Source organism: Solenopsis invicta, chromosome 10, assembly GCF_016802725.1.
Source record: "Solenopsis invicta isolate M01_SB chromosome 10, UNIL_Sinv_3.0, whole genome shotgun sequence".
Lineage (NCBI taxonomy): Eukaryota > Metazoa > Arthropoda > Insecta > Hymenoptera > Formicidae > Solenopsis > Solenopsis invicta.
In genome coordinates this window covers 8,197,609-8,219,242 of record NC_052673.1, presented here as the reverse complement: position 1 = coordinate 8,219,242, position 21,634 = coordinate 8,197,609, and the positions used below count along the sequence as shown (strand labels likewise).

The following is a 21,634-nucleotide window of genomic DNA, read 5'->3' as shown; positions in this document are numbered from 1 at the left end:
AGAAACTCAAATATCAGATGCGTTTCAACAGGAGATGGCCTTATCAACGTATGGGCAGGAAACGTCACAAACCAAGTAGTGAGCGTAAAAATAACTTTTTTTCTGTTAATAAATAAAAATATTTTTGTCAATGTTTTTCACATCGTAGATCTCACGATCTCAGATTTCACGACCGGAGCACTTGCTCTCTAAATCGAAAATCTTATTGATTCGCAGTACAATACTTATAACTGCGATCATCAGTGACTATTCACTGTTTTTCGGTGATTCCGATTAAGAAGAGAGTATTCCCACGAGAATCGGAATCAGTGTATTGTCACCGAAAGACAGTGCATACATCACTAATTGATATGGTTATATCACTGAAATCAGACTATTCACTGTCTTTCAGTGAATAATACACCGATTCCGATTTAGAGAGTGCGCACTTCGAGTCTCTAGGTTTGCGATTTATTGAACGGATTTCATATGTTTGAGTTTTACTTAAAAAAACTTTAAAATATCGTCACTTGGATTTTAGTACAACAACTTTTTTCATTTGAGGAGTAACATACATTTATTTCTGCCGTCTAATTTTACTTCATTTAAAAAAAGTAATTTTTCTATATGCTAATCTAATACACAACAGCCGACATTCTTAAATGACATTTTTACTTATGAACATTTTAAAACTTTTTCAAAATATATATATCTTAGCGCGAATTACATATACTTACTCGTTCTTTTTAAAATTGAGCATTTTATCACATAAATATACGTACATACATTTCAAAATTGAGCATTTTATCACATGAATATACGTACATTTCATATCAGCCGTCGCTCGCCGCTTATTAAAAAGTTATGAACAAAATCAGTTTCATGAATAAAACATTACTTTTTTAGGCACAAAGTATACACTTAAGAAGTAAACACATAAATCACATGCGTAGACAGAGAAGGGTTTCTCCCTTATCTCTCCCTACGTACGGGGAAACAACAGCACTCGAAAGATTCACCTAATTCAACCCAAAATCAATTTTACAATAGTTTCAAATAAAAAAATCGCGTCACGTCAATATCAGTGTGGTCAATGCCAATGTCGTCAACCGCAAAGTGGTCAATTGGGACCTCCACTCACGTATGTTCTTTGCAACGCAAAGCAAGGACCACACCACATCCCTCCCCCTCCCCATCGCCGCTTACAGAGCGAAACGCGGTTTGTAACTACACTATTCCGCAAGGGTTTTCGACTTACACGCAAAGCGGGGACTCTCCCTATACTCCCCTGCTTACAGGACGAAACAAGGTCTCTAATTGTACTATTCCACATGGGTTTCCGACTTCCACAGAAAAAACGAGCTATCCTACACGCCCCTTTACTTAGAGGGCGAAACAAGATCTATAATTGTACTCTCCCACACATGAATTTTCGATTGCCACGTAAAGCGAGGAACCCCCGCACCCCACAACTTACAGGGTGAAATAAAGACTAATAACCGTTCCACATGGGTTTCCAACTCTTGTGAAACTCTTGTGACGTGAAGTAATTTCTGATTCGAAACTAAAGTTTGGTTTAAAGTAGGTCATATTTATGGGAACTCGGAGCACGGGGAGAAAGGGATGGATTCTCGTTGCCCACGAACTTACTTAAATATTCAAATAATGCGATATTTACGCTAGGCAAAATTCAAAGTATGAAATTAAACACGTTTATATGGTCAACTTCGTACGTTTATAATTTTTCAATAAACGAGCACGGCCAGGCACCTTTTAATTATTACTCGGGACGATGACCTTGGTAATATGTGTCAAAGTCAAGCTGATCAGAACTGAACTCGTTATTATCAATATTTACTTATTATAACACAATTATTACATATCAATATCTGATGCAATATTCCGAGCATGAAAGATTACTGCGTTGCCATGTTACGTTTTACCACCCAGGGAATATACCGCGTCGGTATTTTAGTCAACCCTCGGAGCAGTTCGATGACGTTTCGAGGTCTTCCGGAGCGAGAGCTTATCCCGATTTAAACGAGTGGCGTCGCAAACTGCGCCTCGGCTCCCTTTTAAATATACACATCACAGTCTATTCCGCGTACGCTATTTGCAATTCTTTTCAACATATCTTCACGGTGCACGTGACCTACTTTCTTCGCCAGCCTCCGGTACATATCTCGACGAAATCCCACACAAACACACACGACGAACTGATATTAGCCCGAGGACTTTAGCCTATGATGGCAAAGTAGGCCGTCTGGAAATCTCATGCGGCCTGTTTGGACTATAGTGTAATTACACTACCTACGGTGTGTGCGTGTATACGTATGTGTGTGCGCGCGCACTCGTGTGTGATAAGCAGATTTTGCTACGTTTCATTTTAAAATTTATTAAACATACGGTGGATGGGAAAAAAAAGTTGTTGCATCCATTGCGATCCATGTTTCTTAAGATAATATGTGAAAAAAGGAAGCTTGGCAGCAAGGTGTTTTAATAAGTATAGGAAGTAAATAAGAGCAAGACATTCTTAGAAAAGATTTGTTTTACTAATAAATTTTTCTTTTGTGCAAACTTCTAAGAAATGTGGGTTATAGAAATTTTTTTTTAATAACGACTTACACTTAAACTTTTTTTATACAATTTAAAAATTTTAGTTTTATAATAAATTTTATAACAGAATTTGTAATAAATTTGGTTCAAAGTATATTAAAAATTTTGTTTATATAAACATAATTTTTTTTTAATGACATAGATAATATTAATTATTATCTACGTCAGCAATTATCCAGTACTTAAAATTGTGATTATATCAATTATAACTTATTTAAATTATGCTGTGAATAGTCTAATTGCACTTGTAACTACTACTAGAGCTTAGTGTAATGATAATTATCGTTTGTTAAACTGTACAATAACGAACACTTCATGTTGTCGTAGCCGCAATCTTCGTCGTTGCTATTAGCAACGACCGCGCGTAATTGAACTTCGATAATCATCGGATGCATCTGAGTTTAAGATCATTAAATATTAAAATTATCGTTCATAATTAATCAAGCCGCATCACTAACCGACAATTGCAGTTGATATAATCGCGATTGATATGATCTAAAATCTCAATAGAAAAAATAATATTTTTCTGTATAGTAACATAAAAAAGAACCTAGAATAATACAACATAAAAAATGAATCGTTAAATAGTTTAATAGAAGGAAAATTAAAGTATTGCGAACGAAAAGCGATACGTAAAATCATTATCTCATTTTAAATCTGTTTACTTTAATTAATTTATTTAATTGATACATAATAATATTGCTAAATAAAAGTCAACAAAACATTACATTGGTAGAGAAGAAAGGGTGGTGGATAATACTGCATTTATTTACATTTTGTACAATTATTTTGTTAACAATCAATACTTGAAATCGAAAATCTAACGATTACATTCGTCAATGTATTTTTAATTGATTCCAGACTCAAAATTACAAAATATCTTTTAGAAAGAAAAATAAAAGTAATATTATTGCTTTGTTGTAAATTTTGTGGCCATTCGTAAATGCTATCTCTGTTATTAAAAAGAAAATTTTAATGATTAAAAACTTATGAAATCATTTCTTTAAGTAGCCTGTTGCGCAGCGGCAAGAACATGTCAATAACCGACATTTGTCAGAAAACATCTTTACTTATTTACTTTAATTACACATACTTCTATATACTTTTTCAACTTGAGCGTATTGTCATACGAATGTGTGTAAAATATACACTTTGAAAAAATTTTGAAACGGTCTCAACAAATATCTTCTAATAAATATCGCGTATCAAAGAGAATCAGGTAATAACTAGTTAAAAAGTTAACAGTTAAATAATAAAGTTAAAAAATTAACTTTCAACTTAACTTAGCTAATTTTTAATAATTTAATTTTTAACTTTAACTAATTATTTTTGAAACGCATAAACTTCAATTCATTAACTTTTTTCCTAAGTTCAAAATTTGTCTATGTATAAGAAAAAATTATAAAAGAAAAATGCATTCCCATATAACAAATAAGATTTCTTTGTTATTTCATACAAACTTAATTTACAAATAAAATATAAAGTTTGTTTGATGATCCATATTATAATAGTTTTGAGTAATTTAACTTTAAAAAATTATGAATTTGTAATTTAACTCAAGTTAATTTACTTTTAACGCAACTTTTAACTAGCTAATTTTTTTGTTCATGTAACTTTTAACGTAAATTAATTTTATAAACCATAAACTTTAACTTAATTTAGGTAAAAAAGTCTATTAGCTTACCCAAGCCTGGTATCAATGTATTAATCTTTACAAAACAAGAGCTACTATATTAGCGCTATTCTTTATATTGTAGTATAATATAGTATGTTGTAATTTCTTTTCCTAGTCATATCGTTAATATTACTTGTTCTGTTAGATTCCTAATATTGAAATTAATCGATAGGTGGCTGCTAGTTTCTCGTAAATACAAACTGACGCCTTAATCCGTAGAGTAATTCCACAATGCATTCTATACTACCATAAAATACAGCAAATCCTACACGTGTATGGCGAAATATATGAATATATTTATTTCTTTTTTTTTTCACCACTAATTCCACCAACGCAGATTAAATTGATCTTAGTTCAATTTAATACTCTTTATCTTTCCTTAGTTCTAAGAATTGGAAAAACATAAAGAGTGACTTAAATTGTGATCAAAGTTAATCTGCATTGATGGAAATGAACATTAGAATTTCAAAAATTTGATGTATTCATATAAACCATATTTCAATTCAAGGTAAAAAATGCCTTCTAACAAATGTCGGCTATTGTGTATCGACGTATTAACCTTACGAAAATTTATTCCTTTTGTTGTCAAACCGCTGTATTGGATTTACCATTTTGATTTTTAAATTTTTGACATCAAATTTGAATTCGGCGAACCCAAAAAAACTGTTTTAAAAGATTTATCAATTTTTAAATATTAGTATTACTGTAGAGTGTAAAGGACGGGAAATCATTATAGTGGCTCTGAAACAATGTCATGTTTCGAGGCAAAGAATACTATTAATTGTAATAAATCTTATGCTTAAAGAAAATCTGTAATATTTAAAAAATCCCACTCGTCCTTTAAAAGTTAATGCCACTATATAATGACGAGCTGACCAAATAAATAATTACTAGAATTTGTAATCTAGTAATGGATACGAATGATTATAATACCTATGAAAGTCATAATACTATTTTCTCCTCATTATCATAAATGATTGCGAATTTCGGTATAAATTTATTGCAGTTTTTCAATATGCTTAAACGCTACAATGCTATCACCAGTTCCCATTAAAGTGGAACATTTTTTTTCATTTTCAGCGACTCGCAAACGCGTCCATCGGGACTCATTGAGGGAAAAGTGCTCATGGACGAGCTTTTCTTCAGCGGAGAGAGAGCGGATGCCGCGTGGGCTTTGAAATTGGCGAGCGACATCGGAATTGCTAAAGCGATTCCGCCACCAATTCCGAGACGAGGAAGAACGTGAGTTACCGTATATATTCCAAGCACTAGGAAAGCAGAAGGAAATAGCGACTAGTATTCGAGGGCTAAAAGCAGTCTGCCGGTGGTTCGAATTGAAAATGGAGTAAATTGTATGGAAAACGGACCTACAGGACTAAATTCTCACAATAGAAAGTCTGACCCACGAAAGATTATATCCACTTGACTTCGCATTCGTAAACATATATATGCGTATGTGTACATATTTTTTATTGTAACATATGAAGAATAATTCGAAAATTATTTTTTCCTTAAGTATTTTGTTATTGTTTTGTAAAACAAATTACTAAACTAGTATTAATGTACAAAAAAGGAAAACGCGTTTTATACTATTTATGTTATTTCAATAATATTTTTAAAAATGTTACTGATGAAAATAATATTTATATTATATGTAAATTAATAAAATTAAAAAATTTTATTTTTGCAAAACAGTGCTGAAATGAAAGCCACATATTTTATATTTAAAAGAAACTTAATATTCTCGATAATGAAATTGGACTTCATGCAGCAATGTTTGATAACAATGTAGACGATGATGTCTAAAGCTCAATTACCGAAGATTTAAGCTGAAACGCCTTCCCCGCGATTCCGGAGAAAACTCCGATAATTCTTTCGACGACGAACGTCAAAAGCCAATTTAAACACGTCTTCGATTGGTGATGATGAACTTCATGGGCATGCAATTGATAGAAGTGATTCAAAGAAAGTTTCTTTAAAGATGTGCATAGCAAATTTCTTTTGCGACTATTTCTTAGTTTTAGCATATCAAAGAGAGCGAAAGAAACGTCTGCATATATTCTTCTGATTTCTTTCTATTCCGAAAACAAGTTGCTCTGTCACAAAGACAAGGATTTATCAAAAAAAACTGCAAAAAAAACTATACTTAAAATTCAAAACCAGTAATAAGAATGTATTGCTATTTCTTCGTGCGCATTTAATTTCATCAGAAAGACAGTTTCACGTAAAAAAGAAAATTAATTTTTAGTTATCAGAGAGATAAATCAAAATTAAGATAAAATATTTGAGTAAAAACATTAATTACGAAATTTTGTTCGCAGTAATATAACAATTTTTAATATAAAACGAGCTGATAGTAACTTATACGCTAATCTCCAAATAAAAATTTTAAGCTTTTAAAACTTCAAATTAAAACCTTAAGCTTTCTACGAATTTTAAATTAAAATTCTAAATTTTAGACTAAATATACTTTTCGCCCTGAAAGAATTAAATTAGTTAATGGAAATGTTCGTTAATAAAAAAAAACCACGCGCGATAGGAGATATACATATACAAAAATTAAAATAAAATATATACGTGGAATCTGAAAGCTGCAGTAATGATCATCAGCTACACTCGATGTCAATCAAACCCGATCACACTAATCTCATGCATCACATCAAAATTGACGAACTCATCGTGACACGTGTTATTATCGGGTCTGACATCGTGCATGCCAGACCATAGTTGAGACTCTTCCACTTACGACTAGTTAGATACGATGGATACGACAGTTCATATTCCGATCGATCACTATAGCGTATCGTCTTCCTTGTTGTAAACTTCGTAGAAACTTAAACCACACGTATACACCGTATCTATTCTTTTCATAGGAATTCCAGAATCGATTTAAAGTTGATAGTTTCTCAAAGACGATGTAAAGAATTTTTCTATTTTAAAATAAAAATTTGTAACAAAAGTTTCGAAAATAAATTTTCAAATTAAATTCTATATAATATGTTTATATGAATATCTATCTACAATATCTACATGCATAATATTGCGCGTATGTTGGTCAGTACAAAGTCCATACTATTATTCATAATTGAGAAATGTAATTTTTTTCATTTATTTATTTTTTATGAAACTTTCGATTCGCTATATGCGTTTATTTTTGATTGTTAATTACTTCAATGTAATCTTGTAAAATTTAAGAGAATATTTTAATTTAAAGTTTTCATAAAACTTGGGATTTTAACTTTTTGACTTGAAGTATAAAATATTAATAATATTATTAATAATAAAAATAAAAAAATAATAAAAATGTATCTACAAGTGTAATCTTAAGACTTAATATTAATTTCAAAACATTATTAACCAAAACTATTAACAGCGATCAGTAAACCTGATTTAATTTTTTGTTGTTGTTAAACTGCAAATAGTTGTAAATGAGCAGCACGTGCTCCATTATAGTGGCCGTAACTACTACAACTGCAGTTGCACCTTGAAACATTGAACTAAGAGGAAAGTTTCATCGTCGAAGTGAACAATGCAGGACTTCGTGATGAGAAAACTGATAAGCAAGAATAAACTTTCTATCGAATTTACGAATTTCTTAAAAATAAAGAAACAGAATCGAAAAAGAAAGACAAAGATTTGATAGGAAAAAAAAAGTGTTAAGAAGAATGAAATGTTACGAAAAGCCCTGATTTTACTGTACACAGGACAGTAAAATAGACATTACTTTTATAGTCTTTGAAACGAGCAATCCGACGGTGTTAATAAAAATTATATCGCACGATGGAAACACATAAAAAATTGAGTTTAAATCGGAAAAATGCGTCGCAGTCAATCGCGAGACATATCGCTACGTTATATGTATCGATAGTACACGGTGTCATAAATCACGTTTTGACATTAAAAGTATAAAATATTCTTAGAGCAAAGAAGGCATAGAGAACTTGGATTTTTGTTTCATGCAAGAGCCAGATCTATTTGATTACACGCGGAAGCGATAAAGACAAAATAATAATCCAAGACTTGAATAATACATAAATAAAATAAACGAACTTTTGTGATATTTACAATGTGACCAGAGGTGTACAGAATGTGATGTAAAAAGTAAGTTAAACGAAAATTGCACGGAAAACAGTAATTTCCTATTGATTATCGATAGCCGATCGATAGATCAGCAAGAGCGGAAAATTAAATTTTCAATAAATATCTTGTAAAAATGTTATATTTAGTAACATAAATATCAGAAGTAAAGAAAAGTTTCCATTCGCTTGCACGACGCGACGGTCCGCTAGATGGGGAAAGCCTTAAAGTCTTAAACGCGTTCGTGCAAGTGCACAACCGTTATATTTGATATTTTCGCTATTAAATAGCATTTTTATGTTACCTCAGATTACAAATCTCGCAACTCGTGTCAAATTGATTTTTATTTATGGAAGTTTTTCGAATTCTCAGAGTCCCCCCACTCTTTATCTGCTCGTAAAAAAAAATTTGTGGAGGGAGACCTCTGTACAGTGATGCAACCGAGGCCATTTGAATTGATTTTTTTATTGAATACTAGTGATACATGATTGTACCTAGCATTGCCTTTTTGTGAAAAATTAAAATTTTGTAAAAGCAAGTGCATTCTATTTTTATTCTAAATTAATGTTTAAAAGTTTGTTTTTATTTGCTCGTCTCAAAAACTAAAAAAACGATATCTACTTTACTTTTCCCGAGCATAGCGAAAACAGGCCTTTTTATTATACCCTATAATTCTTTGATTATTTACATTCTGGTTGAGGTAACTAGATATATTTGATTGCATGCATTCCGATTCCCCTAAAAAAATTGATGAACTGAAAGAAAATTTGATTACATTAATTGGAAATTTGGTAGTTACAATCGGTGTGTTCAAAACGAATTAGAATTACTGTAGGAATTAATGAAAATTGGTAATGCTGCGCCTTTTATTTCGTTGTTTGCTTTTCTTTTTATGGCAAATACAATAGAACGCTGATGTGTGTATAGCGGCTCAGTGCTGCTATACTGAAAAAAATTGTTAAAAAATTAAAATATTTTCTGGTTAAAATTATTAATTCGATTCGAATTCCACAAAATATTAATCCGATCAATCAACTAAAAATTGAATTGATTCAACAGTTATTTAGTGACATAAAAAAAAGGTATAGTTTATTCATGCCAACTGTTCAAATTTTTTAACTAAAATTTAATTAGACCAACTCAATATTTAGTTGCACGTATCGAACTAAATATTTTAGTTTTTCAACAAATTTTTTTTCCCAATATACAAAATTTTGGTAGTTTCAACCAGAAAGTATTAATCAAATCCATATAAATATCATATCTAAAAGTTTTCTGATTGCATTTCAAAATATTTGATTATAATAACCAAAAATTCTGTTAATTGCACCAAAATTTATTTAATCCAAATATTTGTTGATTAAACTAGGATTATTTTTCCGTGTATTTCAAATATTTTGTAAAAAATGTATAATTATTAATTTTATTTAAAAAATAACGAAGATTTTCATGTAATCCTATTTCAGACAAAACTTGTATAGTCTGAAAAGAGAAAAATAATGATAGCAACATAGTTATATTTTTTTCAAGATTACATGAAAATCATCGTTATTTTTTAAATAGAATCATTTAATCTTTTACATAATATTATTATTCCAATTATTCTGTACATTAAAACATTTAAACAGAGTTATTAAAAAAATTAATAGTTTACAAAATATTTTATACTTTATTCTGACTTTTGATACAAAATTAAAATTTCTCATAAACGATTCGTTTTTTTACTTTCTAACTGTACTTGTTATGCAAAAAAAAACAAATTAATTGATATAAAGAAAACACATACTTTTCAAAAAAGATATGTAAAGATATGTAATTGTATCATACAATTTTTTATGTATTTATTTTTTAATTTATATATTTATACGGAATAAAATACCAAATCACACTTTTAAAAAACTTATAAATTATACGTTACAGAAAATTGTTATATACAAAAATTGCGCGGTTTCAAAATCATTACACAGTGTACTCGTATATACATTTTTTTAATATAAAATAAAGCCGTTTTAAAAATTTCAAAGTCACCTTTGTTTGTAAAATAAAAAAAATTATATAATTTTTTATATATTATAATTTTTCTAGTTATTCTGCGTATAAAAGTACTAAGGCAAACTATCTTCGTATTATTTCAAAATTATCTTATGTATCAATAAAAAATATCGGAAGTCACGACTTTATAAATAACAAAAATATATTTAATTTTTATCTACACTTCACAATTTCTTATCTGAGCTATATACATATTTTTTTGTAATAAATCGACACATCGCGAGATATAAAACAGCGGAAATGTAATGCAAAGTGTAAAACACAACAATGGAAGTTCCGAAATACTTGTTCATCGCAGTGATTGTCATATGCACAAGTGATCCACTGATACAGGCTAATCCCATAGCCAAAGCTGATCCCACTCCCAAAACTATAGCAACAGCTAAACCTAAACCTGTACCTGAAGCTGTAGCCAAAGCTAAACCTGAACCTGTAGCTAAAACTGCAGCCGAAGTGAAACTTAAACCTGTATTTGAAGCTATAGCCAAAGCTAAACCTGAAACTGCAGCTGAAGCGAAACTTAAACCTGTATTTGAAGCTATAGCCAAAGCTAAATCTGAAATTGCAGCCGAAGCAAAACCTGACCCTCTAACTGAAGCTGAAGCTGTAGCTGAAGCTGCATCTGAAGCTGCAGCTGTAGCTGAAGCCCTAGTTAGGGCCCAAGCTTGTGCCAGGAGAAGATTCTCGTCAACTTTACGAGTATATATTTTTTAATGGTAAGTTTGATATCAATTCATGCAATATTTTATATCGCATAGTATGCCATTTGCCCAATCTAATTGGACTTTGAGACTTTTCATAAATTATAAAATATGTATAAATACGTGCACACATATCTTAAATTTTTATATTTTTGTTAAAATTTTTTTAAATAAAAAAATTAAAATAAAATTGCATTATTCAAATATATATAAATACAATTGTTTATAATATAATTGTTGAAATTTTTCAGGTAAAAATATGTATTTTTTTTACAAAATCTTTTAAGTTTGCTTTTAAAAAAATATAAATCATAAAAATAATCATAAAACTAGAAAAAAACACAGAATATTTGTATAAAATTCAGTAAAAATATTAAATGTACAAATAAATTCAAATTTTTTTTGTTAAATTTAAAGTTTATTTTAAAAGAAAATAATGCAAATCGAAAAACGACTAAAGAGGTAAAGATCTTAGTGCCGAATACGTTTCTTATAATTTTCAAATACATTTTCTAATTCTTTGTACAATACATTTTCTAATTCTGCCGTCATATTTCGGTTCCAAACATATATCTTAAATTGAATCAGAAAAGTAAAATCACAAAATTAAATTGAATCAATCAATTTAACAATACGTATTATTAAATTGATTGAATCAATTTAATTCTGTGATATTACTATTCAATTATTGATTCAATTTAAGAACTGCGTTTAAAACTGCTCGTTTCTCAATTTGAATTATGTTATACAAATCACGGTCTTATTCCAATTACAAAAGTAATACAAATTTTTCAATTAAAATATTCGCCGTTGCTTTCTACAATTTTAATTATCTTTCGGATAGCTTATGAATTTCTCGGAAAAATGCTACGTCTTTGGACATAATGATGTCATCCAACCATTTTCAGATCTCATTCACTGATTAAAAATGTGTATCGGTGCAGCACAAAGCGTGTAGCATCGATCGGAACAATCCGAAGAAGCTACATCTGGTGAATACACAGAAGCTACATCTGGTGCTACAAGACGTTCCAACCGAAATTCATTGTGATGCTTTTTGTCTTATTGTTAGAAGCAACGTGTGGCCTGGCGTTGTCGTGCCGCAATTTCACAGGACGTTCTCATTTGCTAGTATATGTATAGTGTTTTCGTTCCAATTCCTGACTCAAGCCGTTTAATTGATGTTGGTACAAGTCTGCAATAATTGTTTCATTTCGTTCCAACAGCTCGTAATAAATCACGCCCTTGATCAGGCCTTATCGAGTCTCCAACTCTGCACTGTTTGTCAAATTAAAATCATCTCTTTTAAATCAAAATGCGTATATCGTACAACACCTTTGCTGGAAAAAAAAATAAGTCGACTCGCAGTTTTTGCAACATTTTTTTCTTATTGGAATTCGTAAAAAATACAAACTCTTATCATTTTTTTTAATAGAAATTGACTTTTTTTCAAGATTATGTTGCGCCTTCCGCTAAATTGATGCCATTTTTAATAGTTATATATTGACATTACAACTTCAAAAGAGCAAAAATATTAAAACTAATTTTTAAATAAACTTTTAACTGTAAAAAGAATTTGGATTATTTATTTGTAATATCTGTATATATCCGTTACTTTTGCCCAACTAGATTGACAATAAATATATAAATAATATACTATGCGTCGATATTGAATATCACTCTTTCTAAACTAAAACCGCCGATTATTTAATATATTATTTTTTTCCTTCTCAGATGCTCATGACCCTACCGTTCATTCAGCATGCAACATGTTAAGAAAGAATATCAGTTAAGAAAATAAGCAATCATATCTCAACATGCCTTTGCTACGTTATAAATAATTATGTCTATGAAATGTAAATAAATAAATCTTAAATAATTACAATATGATACTTCTAATTTTATCTTATCCTATCTATTCTATCTTACATACGTATTTGCTTACCAAAATAATGTTTGAATATGTTATTTTAGTAAAACTCTTACGTTTAAATATTATTGCGTAAATACATTTTTTTTGCTCAAATTATAACACTTAATATGCAATTATATATACAGGGTGTTCATTAATGGTTGTCCCCACTTTTTACCATAGGAGCCTGATTTACCGACGGACATGTATTTCTAACATATTATTATATTAAAAATAACAAATGCGTGCTTCTATGGTAAAACGTGGGGACAACCATTAATGAACACCCTGTATGTATATACACACATGCATGTATGTACGCAAATATATATATAATATGTTACATATAATCGATGCGTGTGTGTGTATTTGTCTGTGCGTGTACGTAATGCACAAAATACAACGCTACGCAAAGCTTGTTCGATTCTTGCCGTCAATTTGTCGTCAGACAACGCTGCACAGTTTGTTATTTAGTTTTTGCCTTGGATTTGTCACCAAATAATAGAGTAAAAGTGCCTAATATGAGAATTTCCTATTATGAAATAGCTAGTTATTTTATCTAGACGGCCACAAATTCATAACTGCTACGTTGATGTGCTACGTTTGTTTATGACGTGTAAAAAGACGCAGTTATGAGTTTGCGGGCGCGTTGCGTCAAACAGCTATCTCTCTCTCATATTAGGAGCCATCTCATATTAGACAACTGCCCTACTACGTAAAGCTTGCTCAGTTTTTATTGCCAATTGGCTGACTGCTTGCGCACGTAAGCAGTCAGCTTTGCCAGCAAAACACGAGTTTATTGCTGACATACATTGGATCGAATGTCTGGCATCAAATTTATTAGCAATCTTTAAGCGAGTTAGATGGCAACTTGACAACAATTTGCCAACAATTTACTGGTGTAATAATTGAGGTTTATAGTTCAATACTTATTTTAAAATTAAATAATTGTTTTATAGTTTTCAGCCATCTTAGCAAACAAGATGACGTCAAACGATGTCTTAATAACGTTTTAATGACGTTTCTAACATCAATAAGACGTTACTGAAACATCGCCGTGTTTGCTAGAATATTTCATAACATTACAGTATATCACACGGTATAGATTATATTTTGTGATTATATTTTGCGAAATTATTATATATGTATGAGTGCACAACGGCATCTATTTCTAACATTTAGAAGTAACATGTCAATACGTACAAAACATGACTTCTCGAGCTTGACACCTTCATTAAAATGATTTTATGAATTGAAATTTTTAATGTTTTATGTAATTCTAAACATATCTAATTTGTAAAATACTAGCTCTTTCTAATGTAATAGTACATATGTGTAAACTAAAGTCTTAAAAAAATTATATCTTTGATAAATATCAAGCTATTTAATTCAACTGCAGTTTGTTTCAAATAAAATTGTTTAAACTTAAACTGAAAAATATAGTGATATAAATACAAATAAAAAATATAAAAAATTTAGATAATAAGATCGGAAAGTTATCAAACAAATCATAAAAGATTCAACATGATGCACAATATTATTTTTATATAACAATCACTCAAATAGTTGATAGGTAAATTTCTCTAATTATATATTTACATATACTATACATAATGTGTAAACGCGTATAATTTTCAAGCTTTTCGTTTTTATTGATTGGAAAAAATAACTATTTATAAAAAAGAAATATGCTATTGATTGATGCATATGCGAGAAAAAAATAACCATTACAAACAATTTCATTAATTTTAATGTAATACTATATGATTAATTTAATATAATTTAATAATATTTTCTTTCTTAAATTTGCTATATTAGATCTGCCATTTTTAATTTTTATATTTTGACTTTATTTTTGTATTTAGCGGTCCCTCAAATCTTTAGAAATAACTAAACAATATAAATCCAATCTCTCAAAAAATTCCAATTTGAAAGATTAAATCTGTAAAAGTAAAAAATTATAAGAAGTTTACTTTTTTCCAAATTATCTATTTATGTTTTATCATTTATTTTTGTATATTTTTAATTTTAACTTAATTATCTACTGTAAATGTACAATACGTACAACGTATTTCTATTACGTCATACTATTTAAGTGATTGTGACATAAATTTCCTCATATGCGTTGGAAAAGGTGTCAGTTCGCAAAACTTATCTAATTGTTTTCCAAAAATCGAATCAATCGAAACTTTAATTATTTTATTTGTATAAATAAAGATCTCAAGAATATTATATTAATTTTTTGTAATTTAATTTTATAATATATTCCAGAAAGAGTCTTAATCTTTCCGGAACTAACTTTAAAATTATTATTTATATCCTTATATAATTTATGTTGTCTTTGTAAATATTAGATTAAAATTAGAATGTTACATTAACAATAAAATATCATGGCACAATGTGGTAATTGTTTTTTTTAGAGCACTTTTATAAAACCCTACTTTTCATACATAAATCATAACCAGATAATTTATTTTTATTCATTTTTATTTATAATTTGTCATTAATAATAAGTCAAACGTTTCAAGTTAAATATTTACGAACAGTATCCAATCTATGTGTAATATGTATAATATGTCATGTTAAAATAATATACAGTTTTACTTTTTATCTTTTATATTTGTTTGCATACAAAATATCGTCACTTCTATCGCAACACGCTGTATACGTGTAACCAATGAAGTTATCACGATTATTCCATAAAAATTACACAACGTGAAAACAAATTTATAATATATATTGTACAAATGTTTCAATCGTGCGTTCAGAGTATCAGTTTTGTAGAAACTGCATTATTCGTTCTTCCTTCTTAGATATAATCCAGATAAATTTCAAATAAATGTATGTGTCTGCGCACGCGGCCAACATACATATAAAAACACATAAATAAAAATTTATCAAACATTTGTACATAAAATAGAAATAATTTTATACATTGTTCGATGCAACGTGTGTTGATAATAAAATAAATGTTTTAGAAACGGTAACTATCATACTTTTATGCTAGATATTTTACCATTTAAAAATTAAAATCAAAAAGAAACTAAGTAACAAGAATCTATTTTATTATTTATTTTATCTATTTACTTTATGATTAACTTCCTTTCTAAGAGGCCTCTAAATTCTGCTATTACTGTTTAATGCGCCAGTTTTGGGGTCCAATTTCTCAATCGATCGTTTTAGAGTATGTTGCAAACACATTAATTATTACAAAGTTCAAAACAGTATTATAGAAACTGCTATACTATTTAATAAAAAAAAAAACACTTTCTATTTTGTATTTGTTTATATTTATTTTTATATTTTTATTTTAATTCTATTTTAGCTTTAATTTAAGAAATATTACCCGAAATTCTCGAAAACAAAGTTGTATGTCAGTATTCGTGACTTTCCCCTATCTAATCTTGTCTTTACTAACCTTTGTATTTCCTATTACAACATGTGTGTGCTCAATTTACAAATCCCAGAACAAATCCACAAAACATTCACATTTTTTTACCAGACACTTATGCATGCCATTATGACACTTATGCATACCGTCAGCTGTCAAACAACTCTCAAATTTGCCGCGAAACTAACAATCATTGATCATCAATCCGATGCAGACGGCAATGTGTCAAAAATATGAACCGTAAACGGACAATAATGATCCCGTCAAACACAACGTTACATGTAACATGGTGTTTGCTGGGATGTGTCCCAAAGTATAAAATTTCCCTGATTATATAACGAGTGTGTTATATAACAGTTATATTGTTGAGTGGGAAATTACAACTAACATTTACGTTACATGTAACATGGTGTTTGCTGGGATGTGTCCCAAAGTATAAAATTTCCCGATTCCTCGATATCTTTGTTCATAGAAGGAAGGAGTAGAGAAAACGTAGAGGAAATATAAAAATTTTTATTATATAATTCAAACTTGAGCTATAATAGTGACTCACTCAATCTCACTTATTCGTTTGACAATAACATACCCGTTTTTAAATTTGTGCTGACGTGCTGACGTTCTCTGTAATTTTTCAATATTTTGATAAAATGTAATTATTTCACATATTTTTGACAATTGAAACATTACTGAATTTTTGGATTTTTTAGCAAGAACTCACTGTTGAATGTATTTCCTTAATTTATTTATGTTAATGTCTATATTGTAACCGACTCACTTGAAAAGGATCTAAATCTGAGAGCAAAATGTGGATTTATTTTATTAATAAACATATCTTGCCAAAAAGTTAACTTACTTTCAAATTATTTATTATTTAATAATTTTTTAAATTATGTTAATGTATAAAATATATATACATGAAAATATTCTGATTTTTCTTTTGGATGTTATAGACGATAGTTTACACATATAATACTGAAGTAATAAATTATATTTTAAAACTTAGAAAATTATGCAAATACATTACCAAAATGCGAAAGTAATGTGAGTATTAAATATTAAGATTAAATATTAAATATTAACAAATAAAATTCAAAAAATTAACAAAACAAAACATTTCTGATTCAAGTTTTATCAATCAAAATTGCCATTAATTACATCACACATTTCAAAAGAAAATTTTTAATATTTTAAGAAGTTGAGGCAAATTTACTTAATTTCATTAAAACTCAATATACAAATTATTTTATTACAATGTAAAGTGATAATTTTTGAATGTTAAATATTATATTTCGTAAAAATAAACTGACTGCCGAACAATAGCATTAAATATAATGTATTAAAATGATTGCTAAACGTTTTTTCAAATATACCAGTATATTCTTCCCCTTAAAAATTAAATCCTTGTGTTTATATATATTACTCTAATTCTTAACAATCTTTTTTTAAATATCAGCTACGAGAGACCTCTTGCAAAAATTTCAAAACAATTTCAAAATCATTTAAAAGATCATTTTTTAAAAGTAAGTTGAAATCCAAAGGCTCTAAACTTGTTTGAAACAATCTATGTACCGTGCCATGTCGATCCCACACGGATCCTCTGAACGGAATTATCCACCGGGATGTACCGCCGCAGGGCGGCACCGATCGCCACAGGACAAATCACCCGCGAGGCTCTTACCAGTTCAACTGCAGCCGCACCGGCAAACGCCAATGATGATCCAGTCGATGACTGCCAATAGTCAACCCACATCTCTCAAACCTGTGAATCTCTCGAGCCAACAGTCAATTCACAATCAATTCGGGTTCAGGCGGACATCCGTTCGCACTCTGATCGTTGTCACCTCTCGAGCTTAGGTATCCTGTCACACTTTTATCGCTACTTTCTTTTCTAATTTGAGTGAATATCTTTTCCTACCTGCGGTCGTCGTCTCTGTACTTCGAAATTTCTAATGAAAGGTCAGTTCTGCCTCAGGACTATCCCTTTCCCTACTTTCCTTCCCATCACCACCATCCTATCGATTCTCTTACATCTCTTACTACTGTCTATCTACTGTCACTGTCCAATCCGTTAAACTCTTTAAAAGAATTGAAAAGTAATTTATTTTAAAGAAGAAAGTTATATTGTAATTTAAATTACTGTTATTTATAATGTTAGTTGTCAAACGTCATATACAAATTCTATTAACCAATTAGTAATTTATATTCCAAAGAATTTCTTAAGGGCTAACGAATAGTGTTTATACATTTTTAAAGCGTGGTTGAGTACGTGTTTATATAAAAATTATTGTATATTAAAACAGAAAGACATATAAATATATGTATATACGTATATATACATAAATATGCGTATATACATACGCGTGCGCGCATAAAATAATCAGACTCCCTAATTAATTCAACTTTACTTATATTTCTTATAAGAATTTTTATATAACTTTTATATATAATGCTTGATACTACGATATATAACTTTTTTAAAATCTATTTAATTATCCAATAACAATATTTAATTATAGATTTTAAAAGTGTAACAAAAAAAACTTAATTTATGTAATTAAATTAGAAAATCAATTCTATTTCTCTTTGTAGATAATAAATTTTTATTCTAGATTAAATAAGTAAAATAGTAGACTTAACTGTGTTTTAAAATTGATGAGAAAAATTAAAAAGATATAAATTCCAGTAAGATTATGTACACTTAAGTAATGTGTTAAAATTAAATAGCAGTTAACTTGAATTTTTTAATTTTACTGTGTGTTCACTGTAATGGTATTAAATGACAAGATTATTATTTGTAGGTTGATAAAAATAATGCATTAATAAAGAAAAATTTAATGAATGCGATAAATTTAATGAATGTTTTAAGATTCCTGATCCTGTTAACCTTCTTGGAATTATTCATTGCATTCTTACCATTTCTGTGAATAATTGCAAGATTATTTCGAAATACATGAAAGAAGATAATTAATACATGTTTCTTAAAATAAAGTTTATCTTTAAATAAATTATAAACTATATTAAGGTTATTTAAAATTTTAAATAAAGATCTTATATGATTTTCTATTTTTTTTTTATTCATTTATTATAAAGAATCAAGGTTCAAAATCCAAAAGCGAAAAAAGTAAGTCTTATTGTTAGTAATAATAAGATATATTATATAATAAAAGGTTTGATAAAGAAACCGGATTAATTGTAAAAGGAAAGATATAAAGAACAGTTTCTCAAAAGTATCGATGCGACTAATTCAATTTTGTATAATCTAATTTAACTTTGATTTTACTTTTATCTTAATTGCATATAAGAATAATTATAGGTATATTTCTTTGTAATTCTATTTCTTTATTAATTATTAATATAAAAACTACTTTTTCAGAAGATTTTTACAATATCATTTTATAATATCTTGTTCTGATTTGTGTTGTGTTGCGTGTGCAACGCAATATAGCCCAGAGACTTTCACAAGTTAGAATTTGCACAACTTTCGACTTGTTACTTGCTAGACAAATATAACGAATGCTTACTCTAAGTTACACAATATGCAGTCTAAAATTAATCGATACATTGATTAATAATAAATTTTTCTGCGATTGTTATATATATTCTTACACAGAGAAATATTACTGCGATATTTGTCTTGTATCCAAACTCTTGCTTAAACATAATTTAATCATCAAACGTTGATGTATAGCTAGGCCAATTTCCTTCCGGAATATTTCCGCGCAAGCTGTCGTCCTTTGCAAGTTCGTATCCTTTTAAGGATAAGGGTTAGACAGGGAGAAGTAATGAAAGTGACAAGGCAGACGGGTCACGAAGTAAGTAATAATCTTTTAGATTAAGGCCAGAGGAACTGCTAGATAATCTTGGAAAGTTCAATTTCGAGCCGCTAAAGGAGCCATCTCTACTTCTCCCTTCCTCACCAATTCGAAAGGACTTAGAGAGAAACGGAACTCGAGAAATAGAACTCTCTGTAGAAAGAACATCAAAGGATAATTACGTTAAACAGCTGCTGCGAATCACAGACGGTTCTTCATTATAACACTTCCTATATATCATGTTACTTAATGATAAATATAATTAGGTGGGCTATATGTAATAGCTATGACCAAGCATTCGCCGTATTTATCTAATTAAAGATCAGTAAAAAGTTGGAAGTTGTTCAAGTTCTAACTTAAAAGTCTCTAGATTATATTGCGTTTTCCATATAACACATATTAAAATAAAAAAAGATATAAAGATACTCTGAGAAAAAAAATAATTACCATGAAGCACGATATTTTATTGTGCCGACACACGTTAATTTTAATTTGAAATTAATTACAAAGATAAAATTATAAAGAAATAAATAATTAATTCTTATATAGCTTGATAATTGCTTCGATCACACAATCGCGAGCCATTACTGATAGGTCAATAATTATATACTTTTCTTGTTAATCAAATTTATTTTTTTTTTCAATAATTCAAAATTATACAAAATCGATTACACTGTGTAATATTGTCAAAAGTATAAATCTAATTATAACTAAATTTCCTTGTATGAATAATTTGTGATGGCGATGAGATTCGCGATATTCATGGATTTCCCGGCAATACGAAGCGAGATACATTGCATTCGTCATGAGAGTAATAATTACGCGCGATTAATAGCGATGATAAAAGCTATATATAAAGCTGGTGATGTAAAGCTTATCATCGATAAACCTGTATATCTCGTACATTTATACGGTATGCTTTTTCTCAGGCTTCCGCGCTTACGATTGCGATATGAAAATACATTACGACTATTAAAACTGTTATCATCAACGATATTTTCAATAAAACTCTGGATTTGTGTAAAGTGAATACTTTTTTTCTTATGTTTAATTTTATTTTACGGCATCGAGACTTCTAGTTGCTTACATCATATCTTACTTATTCTTATACATTTTATTGTTAGTATTAAATAGATCTTTCATCGATTTTATTTAATAGATTTGCAACAATTCAATTGAAAGATTTGAAATAAACTTAAAAATAAAATATAAATAAATTAAATATTTTTTAATTAATAATGAATATTGAAAGAGATATATTACAAATAGATTAAAATAATTAGAATCTTACTGAGAAATTAATAGACGGAAGAAATCTTTTAACAGTTTTCTATTTTTTACGATATAATTAGAAAATGCAACTTATCTCGTGATGTTCTTTCGCGCAGTTCTCGCGCGTAGTATTTATTGGAAAATATG

The 21,634-nt window shown here is 29.0% G+C and overlaps 2 protein-coding genes across 4 annotated transcripts in view; one reads left to right on the top strand and one right to left on the bottom strand.

Annotated features, from left to right (window-relative positions):
* Nucleotides 1-21,634, bottom strand: part of LOC105202476 (octopamine receptor beta-1R) — a 99,602-nt gene that overhangs the window by 22,271 nt on the left and 55,697 nt on the right. The gene's annotated exons all lie outside the window — the stretch shown is intronic.
* Nucleotides 10,637-12,987, top strand: LOC105202472 (histone H1). 2 transcript variants are annotated; one of them, XM_011171026.3, is made up of 2 exons: nucleotides 10,637-11,115; nucleotides 12,835-12,987. In XM_011171026.3, the coding sequence occupies exon 1, from the start codon at nucleotides 10,667-10,669 to the stop codon at nucleotides 11,111-11,113; it is 447 nt and encodes a 148-aa protein (XP_011169328.1). In that variant the 5' UTR covers nucleotides 10,637-10,666; the 3' UTR covers nucleotides 11,114-11,115; nucleotides 12,835-12,987. The 2 variants fall into 2 exon arrangements, with proteins under 2 accessions (XP_011169328.1, XP_011169327.1); XM_011171025.3 differs by having other exon boundaries at nucleotides 12,009-12,979.

Excerpts from the sequence above, each read along its gene's own strand:
- LOC105202472 (XM_011171026.3), top strand. The coding sequence starts at position 10,667 with ATGGAAGTTCCGAAATACTTGTTCATCGCAGTGATTGTCATATGCACA.